At 32.8% G+C, this 9,151-nt stretch overlaps 1 protein-coding gene across 1 annotated transcript; it reads right to left on the reverse strand.

The window, feature by feature from the left end:
* Positions 1-1,560: 1,560 nt before the first annotated feature.
* On the reverse strand, positions 1,561-7,869 carry LOC104248017 (F-box/FBD/LRR-repeat protein At5g56420-like). The gene is made up of 5 exons (XM_009804190.2): positions 7,751-7,869; positions 7,479-7,651; positions 5,887-6,807; positions 5,657-5,800; positions 1,561-2,051 (listed from the first exon to the last, which is right to left on the reverse strand). Exons 1-5 carry the CDS (start codon positions 7,776-7,778, stop codon positions 1,734-1,736), a joined length of 1,584 nt encoding a protein of 527 aa, XP_009802492.2. The 5' UTR covers positions 7,779-7,869; the 3' UTR covers positions 1,561-1,733.
* Between the last annotated feature and the right edge of the window lie 1,282 nt (positions 7,870-9,151).

Consider the following 9,151-nt stretch of genomic DNA (forward strand, 5'->3'; position numbering starts at 1 on the left):
AAAATATTGACTACAAAATTTTTCTCTTCATCTACAAATTTTCTACAAAAATTCTACAAATATACTACAAATCAGTTTAAGTATGTATAAAGCAGTATTATTTGTAAGGGTATCTACATAATTACTACATTTATACTACAATTAAACTACAATCTATGTTGAAAATCTACAAATTATCTACAAAATATCTACAAACTGGGTACATTGAATTTTAATGTCCCAATTCCCATTCAATTATAGCATAATTGGGATTTTTGATATAATTGCGTTTTTTCAGAAGATTTGTAGAAGTTTTAGTCGTTTTTTTATTTGTGAAAACAGAAAATAAAGCATCTACAATCAGAATACAAATAATCTACAATTTATCTACAAAATATCTACAATTTCTGCAATATGTCTTCTTCTTCTTCGAGTTTCAATCTGAAATTCAGTCAAAACCAAGTCTATCTTCACTAAAACCCCTCAAAATTGAGATATAAACTCCAAAACATATTCCCAATTATTTTCAACAACAACCAATCCAAACAATAATGATTTTTGAAAATCCAAATTTGAATTCAAAGCTTTCAAGCTTTTTAATGGCTGTCAATGGTGGATTTGTAGCGATTTTGATTTAATGACGAACTGGGATTTTGATTTGTAGCGATTGTGAAAATATCGAAGAACAGAATTTGATTATAAATTGAAGATAAAGGATTTCCGTGATATGATTTGATCTGATTTACGCCAAATCTTTTTAGAAGATTCTGTTCCTGAATTTTAGCTCGACAAACTAGGAAGATTCAGCTACTATTAATTAGTAGTTAATGATTGATATAATAACTGTAGAAAAAATGTGAACAGGGCGAGTAAATTAGAAACTATGCACATTTTTGGTAATAAGATTTCATATATGGTATAGGAAAGAAAAAAATCTCTTTGATTAATCGCTTCAAGGATACATCGAGCCCATTATTCAACACATTTACGCAGTCTGTTGACATCTTCTAGCCTTCTGTCTCCAACTTTTGTTCCATCTTTTTTAGCAAGCCGGTATCGTGCAACTCACAAGTTCCCATATCATGGAAAGGAGATGGCTCGTGAAGCAATACATTATCAAAAGTCTTAACGTCTCTCATGAAACTAGCATTGCAACCAGAACAGCAATTCTATCAATTCCCAGCTAATGCTAACCAAAAACAACTCAACTGAGACATCGATTATTCAGGATAATTTTTTTTTTATAAAAAAGAAAGGAGATATAGAACTGTTCTTACTTAATATCAACAGAAAGACACCTATACCAAACGCCTCTAACCAATAGGGCCAGCACCACGATGAAATTTGACATGCCAAACATTAAGGATAGAATGCACCAAAATGGTCTTCAACACTAGGAGAGGAAGTTACTTACCATACTGTGCTAAAACACCAAAGAAGAACCTAATGTTATCCAAATGAAGAATAAAAAAATGAGAGAAAATGTGTATGAGCAGCAGAAAAATAGAAGCATTATACGGTTGTGACATAATTGCACGAGCATTTAGTCCAACCATCCATTCTTAAGGGGGCAAAAGAAAATGCAGCACAAGCAGACAATGCCTCTTCATTAAAGCATGAGCCTGCTACCATTGAAAAATCATAAAATATAGTCTTTGTTTAGCAATAGCAAATAAATAGGTAATTCCATAACCTCTACAAGTTTACATACCACTGATGACAATAGAAAGCTAATATAGTATTTGTACAAGAACCTATTGGATGATGACCACAGCATTCCTAGAGATAGCTTGCCCATGTAGTTCTTGTTCAATTGAGTTACGTTTTCTTTCATCGAGGGAAACACCCCGCGTTTTCTCCCATGTACCACTACCAGAATAACATGTAAAACATGGGGTGAGAAACATTCGTTCAAGTACCAATGCACTTCTCAGAATATAAACAGCAAATTCAATCTCTGCTCTGGTTCCACGAAATCCACCAAATGTCACTTCTTTTAGTTCAGTGTGATATGTAGGAGATAAAGGAGGCCTTATGCCACTTCCTCTTCCATCCCTTGTCGTCCTCGATTGCTGAGATCACAACGAGAATGAGATCAACATATTGCTAATTTAACACAACTATGAATTTTGTATTTAAGCAAGCGGCATTTAACTGAACCAAGACTGCTTGCTAAGGCAGCACATTAATTGGACAGTAAGGATTATACTAAGTAGTTCATTATGCTGTGGATCAAGAAAATAGTTTAATGGAAATCAACTATAGTAAGCGCTTCATTCACTTACCAGTATAGTTAGACCTTTTCTAGCACACAACATGGTGTAACATCTCCTAGTTAAAATGAACAAATGATAACATATAGTTCTCTAATGTATGCAGGACCTTGAAGACTTGCACTTCGCCAACTAAACTTATGTGGCACTTTGTTATCAAATATCAGCATTAACAAGGTTTTCAGCGCAAATCAGTCATTCCAGATTATTAAAAAAATGTAGGAGAGGAAAAGAAATTAGTTCAAAATAATTGCACTATCTAAAGATGATTTTTTGTTGTTGAGAAGGTAAAGTAATTTTATAGATAAACAGTTCAAAGGGTGCGCTATTACAACTGTACAATATGTCAATATCTTCAGAAGCAAAAAAGCACAAATATGCCTCTTCTAATCCTGTAGGGCTTCTAACATCTGGAACTGATTCAGTATCTTACATGTTCCAATCTACACCATGAGCAGAACAAAATTATACAGTTAGATTTTTTATCTTCATGATAGAGTTAGCAGAGTTTTCAAAAAATCTTTTGTATCTTGCAGTCCAAGTGGTGGAATCAGGAATGTCTATCTGTAGTTGCTCAAAGTTGTATTCTTCTAGGACTGAAAGTCAAATGATCTAATGAAATTAAAACAAAAAGCTGTAGGGATGTAGCAATTCACAAAAGGGTTTAGCAAAGTAACTGTTATCCTTAGTCTACGTCGGGTAATACTTTTTTATTGGTGTAAACATGACTTGACTAAAGTGAAAAGGTAATATACTTATCATATTATCCTTTAATTCAGGCGGACATGCCAATGTATGGTAGGTAAGCCATTTTCAGCGCTAAGTTAGCAATCTAAAATTCATGCCTTGTCTGAGTTACCATCAAGGGTATTTTTTTTAAGTAAACATGACTAGATGAATAGCATCTAAGTTTAAAAGCTTAAGTGCCTTTTTAAGGGGAAGCAGAAATTTCACTACATTAGATATCTACATCTTCATTCATTTCTCTTGGAATAAGCATATGTAATTGAGTTATTGAATCCTTCCCTAGTCATTTTATCAACAATTCATTATGTCCAAATCAGAACAGTGAAATGATCATAGAGAGGTAACCAGCTAGGCCCAACTTATGGATTTTTAGCTTAAAAGCTATTTGGTTTTGACCAAGTATTTTACCTTTTATGCCTTATAACATCTTAAAACAAAAATATCCTTTACAAAAAAGCCCTAATTCTACTCATTTCTTCGTCTTTCTTCTTTCATCGCCCTATTCCTCCATCTCTGTCTCTCATACACGGTGCTTGTACAAATAAGGTCAAATATCCACATTTGACAGTGAGAAACCTTTCTCTGCAACTAATCAGAAAGGTTGGTAAACTATTTTATCATTCTTCACAGAAACATTAACCTGCCGAGGCAATGATATAGCTGAGATCTTTTAGAGCAGTCCGATATGAACAATTCTAAGATGCAGGTCTCAATTCAATGATAATTCCTGGCAAAAGTGTTTCAACATTATTTCCGGTTGTTCTGGTCAAGGGAAACATAAGCTGCAGCTTCTTCTTCTTTACTATGCTATTTTAATGATAAAGGAAGCCACATTCTATAATCTTAAAATATATATGTTGTTAAACTGTGCACATAACATCAAATGGCAAATTGTGCCCATCCAAAATCATTTACTAATTTTTATTTGAATCACTTCAGAATTAAAAATCTTTCAGTACTCAGCTCCTCTATAGTGTTAACAGATTTAAGGAAATTTTGGTTCTTATAACAAAATAAACACTTTTTATCAAACACATCAATAACTTATTTTCAGCTTCAGCACTTTTACCTAAATGTGTAGCTGCTTAATTATAAATTGGCCCCAACGCTTAAAAAAGTATTTTTCAGCACTTGGTGCTTACAAGCTATTTAAATTCAGCTAACCCAAAAAGGTTCATAATCCCCCTTGCAAAAAAGTAGTAGTAGATAATTACTATTTGGGTTAAACATCTCTATTAGTTCCTAGACGAGAAAATGATCAAAATGGTCCTTAATGCATTGGGGTTGCTTCATTTTTGTCCGTAATGTATGTAAAAAGGTGATAGATACGGTCCAAATTCCTAAATCTAACAAATTTTTCGAAAAGGACTGTTAAGGTTAACCATTCAACCCATGTGCAACTCACATAACTTTTAAAGGTTAACTGGTAAAACCTTCCCTGATCTAAAACCCTCCTCAAATATGCAGCCAAAAAAAGGTGTTTGAGCCAGCTTGTTGTATGCCTGTTACATCATTTGTTCTCTATAAGCTATTGGTCAAAAAAGTTTTGTATGACAGTAGAATTAGCTCATCATCTTAAGGAAAACCTAAGTTTCTTTGTTTTACAGGTTTGAAGAATAGAAATTGTCCAAGATGAAAACATAACTTCATCCCACATAAATGTTTAACAGGGTAACCTTTTTTTGTTTGGTGAAACCTGGTTATACTTTCTGTCATATCTAAGCTAATGGTTTTTTTCCCGCACATTTCAGGCCGTCTGCTGATTTTTTTGCTGATGGAGAATTAATGCTGTTGTTTTGGTGTTGGGTAGCTGGTTTGAAGTAAAGATCTTACAACAACTCATAGTGTATTTTGTAAAGCTGTATTCAGCTACTATGTATTAGTGTTTCCATTAAACTTTACTTCATTTAATGTAATTTGAAGTGAAGATATCATTAGGTTTTTGCTTCTATAGACGTTGTTGAGCTGTTTTTATTTGCAGTAAAAAGAACTGCACTGCACTGCTCAGAAAATAGACTGCACTGAAAAAAAATTGCACTTCAAAAACTAACAACTTGAAAAACAGCACTTCAGAAACAAAAGAAAATGCCCTGAGATGCACAGAAGACGTAAGGGAAAAGTGAAGCACTTTTTAAAAGCTCATTTTGACCAGTAGAGGTTGAAGGTTTTCAGGTTAACCTTTAAAAGTCATGTGAACAACACATGAAATGAAGGGTTAAAATTAGCAGAATCTTTAGAATTAGGGCTTTGGACTAAAGTTGTCACCTCTTTACAAACATTAAGGATCATATCTATAAAGAGGGATATATTACGTTTCAAAATGAAACAACCCCAATAAATTAAGGACCATTTGGATCATTTTCTCGTTCCTAGACTAACTAGGAAGTGAAAGATGTTTTGTCTCATGCAAACTAAACACGCCAATAGATGACGGTCATTGGCAATAATTGTACTTTCCCCAGTATAAATTGTTTTTGATAGAAAATGCATGGTGACACATAAACACAAGGAGAATTATCAGTACATATGCATGCGGGAGAGCGGGTGCACTTATAAATTCAATAGATGTTGAAGTCATCAACATATAAGATCAAGCAAAGAATATATAGAATATCCAGAAAAAGGGAAAAAAAGAGAGATGAATATGAATAACTCACCACTACATCCAAATATTGAAGAAGAGGACAAACACCTAAGATAGGCGAAATGTTGACTATGTCAAAGTCGTGCGTGAACACAAGCACCAAGGTTAGCTCCCTAAGGTTTCTGAACATCTGTGTCTTTATTGGGAAGTATTCTATCTGAAATAAAAAATGCTTCAAGTGATCAAGGTATTCAAAAAGACAAAGATCGAAGGAATTTGAGAAGACAAGACATTATTAAATACCTGAGACTGACTAGCTTTGACTGTTAAAGATTTAACCTGAGCTGGTAAATCTCTTGCAAAATCACCAAATATGTATGGCATTGCAGTGGCTCCTTTTAAATCAATCATTACATTTTCCAACATGGGAACAAAAGAAAAATAAAATCTTACTTTGCTAAAGAAGTTACACTCAAATGAGTGAAGATTTGCAGCCCAAAGATCAATCTCTTCCAATCCGCCACAAGCAAAGAAAACAACAGATGTTACTGTACCAGAGATCCATAGCTTATAAGGAAGTTTGCAATAGCATAGCTCTAACAGATTAAGATTCAAACAAGAGGAAAAAATACGCTCAAGTTGGTCGCTTTCTAACAGAACACCCAGCAAAGTAAGGGTCCTGAGGGATTTAAGACGAACTCCTATACTTGATTGGACAACACAATGGTACAAAAGCAAATGTTTCAATGAGGATGCTTGAGATAGAAGCTCAAGGGAAAATTTAAACAACTTGTCCGAATTACGGATAGGGTTGGAATTGTGGATGGGATAATTAATACCACAATCAAAAGAAAGATATAGTCTTTCAACACCTAATCTTGAAATAGAATGCATCCATTGGTCAAATTCACTAGAAAACTGTCTCCCAAAGCAAAAAGTCATCTTAACATGAGTCACTTTACGACCCGTATAAAGTTGTAATAACTGATTTACTCCTTTCAAGAATTTTTGTTGATAGTAAGGGCAACATGTATGGTTGTAAGGTTTAATCCCAAACATGTCAAGGCATCTAAATTGTAATGTAGGCATAGAGGCAAAGCGATATTTCCACCTTCTAGATAAAATGCTCGTCCTAGCAGCATCTACTACTGTCAAATGTGCAAGAATGGAAGACAAAACATCATCTGGTAGCTGGCTGAAGTAATCCTCCTTTGCATCATGAACCTAATTGCATTACAGGTGGCAACACGGATTTTTAAAGAGAAAATGTATAAAAAGTTACGTTATTCCAACAACAAAAAAAAAAACTACAAAAAAGATGCCCTTCCCGCGCTTATGAGATAAACATCACTACTAGTATATTTGATTATTGGACCCATGTTATGTAGCAAAATGTGGACTCGTGCGTAAATAACACGCTTTTGGCTCCTCAATTAGAACCTCTACTCTTTAATTTTTTGCCAAGTTTGGGTTTAATCTTTGTTTTTGTTTTCTGAATTAGCTTCAAACATGAAGAGGATAACCGATAATCTAATTCAGTACTCCAAAAAGACCGACATTGTCAATTTATCTTAATCACTTTTAAAAAAGAAAGGGAGTCGTGGAGCAACATTAAAGTTGTCTGCTAGGTCGAGGCTTGCAAAAGGGGAGGCTGCTTACATCACACTCCTTGAGGTGCGGTCCTTCCCCGTACCCTGCGTACCGTACCCTGCGTGAATGCGGGATGCTTCATGCACTGGACTGCCCTCTCACTTTTAAAAAAAAATCCATGAGTAACTAGATTCAAAGATTTCTTTTCCCCTGGAGATCACCATGACTCTGTTTTATAATTTTGCCAATTTGTTTTCGTAAGACACCATCAAAAATAAAAAAATAAAAACAGATTTTGCACATACCTCTGCTAAAGCTTTTTCTTTTTCTACGTAATCAGGTCCCAAATACTTTTTGATTAATCGACCTGCTCTTGACCAGAATAGAACTTTACTTCTCGGTCTTTTACCCAAAAACCCGTAATAATTCATCCAAAGAGCAATTCCACCCAATGTAAGCAACGGCAAAATTATTCGTCCTAACAAAAGGAAAAGGGAACAAAAAATTTGCAATAAAACACAAAAGGAACGACTTTCATTATCACAATTCAACTAGTTAAGAGGAAGAGAATGTTTACCGGGAAAATCTCTATCAGCAAGCGCCATATCTATAGAATATGTATGTATAATTCTGCTGCTAATATTTAACCGAGAGAGAAAGCACTCCAACTTGGGGCAGCAGACGGGTTTTTTATGTGCCGACTGCCTCGGCTTTTGTTTAAAAATAGGGTGAAAGTCTTAAAAATCAAACTCCTCATTAACAATAGACATTCTGATCCTTCGAACTCAATTATATTTTTAAAATACATATTTTACACTTGATCTTATCAGCATTGGTCTATATTTTTCTTTTATACTTTTTAATATCACGATATTTTTTAATCTATGTTATGTATTTATCTATAGTGAAAGTAATTTTTTTAACAAAATAAAAAAAAAAGTAAAAAACGATAATCAATCATATATAATTTATTTAAACTATAAATACTAAAGAAATGGGCGCAATTAAAATATAAGAATAAAATATCTTATTAATACCAATCAAATAAAAGTTAGTGCAGTAATATAAAAAATAATAATTAATAATAGAGGTAGCTTTTAGAATAAATTTTGAAAAGATTACATATTTATATTTGGATGTTCTTTAAATTATAACTTAGAAAATATTTTGTTACTTAAATTTATAAAAAGAGAGAGAGAATAAAAGAGAAAGTAAAACCTAAATATATACTTAATATTAAATTAATAATAAAAAAGAGTAAGAATAAATTTTGTTACAAATTCATAGAAGTACTATTCTAGTTAAATGTTACTGAGCTTTAATTATAAAATTTATAATAAGATATTTCTTATATAATATAATAAAAAAATCATATACATAGAGGAGGAATTGAAAATATCAATGGTAAAATAGACAAGCATATAATAGGAGAAGTAGAATATCTATTGTTTAATGTTGGACGAGGAATGTAATTTTTAAAGTAAAGTTGGGAGATCAAAATAATTTTCACTCTTTAAAAATAATAGTGCTTCACTTGTCCTAATCTATTTGGCGGAGCTCGAATTTTAAGAGTAAACTTCTTAATGTGATAATAAATTTAAACACTTTAAATTTTTTGAAAAAAAATTAATATATTTGAAAATTATGTAAAAAGTACTATAATTAAAACAATATAAAATTCAAAATATCGAAAGATATATGAAAAAACTTGTTTGACTCTCCTCGAAATTTCTCGAAAATTGTTTGGCGAGTACAGTTGGTTGAATGCGTGATCTCATAATCCTAGATCTATAACAAGCAGAGACTGAAGAACCAAGATTGTAAGAAATAGAATCAATAAATGAAAGAAGCTCCTTTGAGAAAGAGGTTGGATGCGAAGGAAACCAGAGAAATTCAAAAATAGACATATTTATAACTGGTCGCTCAAAAATAGCTCAGTTTCAAAAGTAATTGAAATTTAACCATTTTTTATGTAAAG

This window comes from Nicotiana sylvestris, chromosome 1 (genome assembly GCF_000393655.2).
Source record: "Nicotiana sylvestris chromosome 1, ASM39365v2, whole genome shotgun sequence".
Lineage (NCBI taxonomy): Eukaryota > Viridiplantae > Streptophyta > Magnoliopsida > Solanales > Solanaceae > Nicotiana > Nicotiana sylvestris.

Coding starts and splice junctions, on each gene's coding strand:
- LOC104248017 (XM_009804190.2), bottom strand. CDS start 7,778: ATGGCGCTTGCTGATAGAGATTTTCCCG. Junction 7,652..7,750: donor TGCTGATAGAGATTTTCCCG/GTAAACATTCTC, acceptor TCCTTTTGTTAG/GACGAATAATTTTGCCGTTG. Junction 6,808..7,478: donor AAGAAAAAGCTTTAGCAGAG/GTATGTGCAAAA, acceptor TAATGCAATTAG/GTTCATGATGCAAAGGAGGA.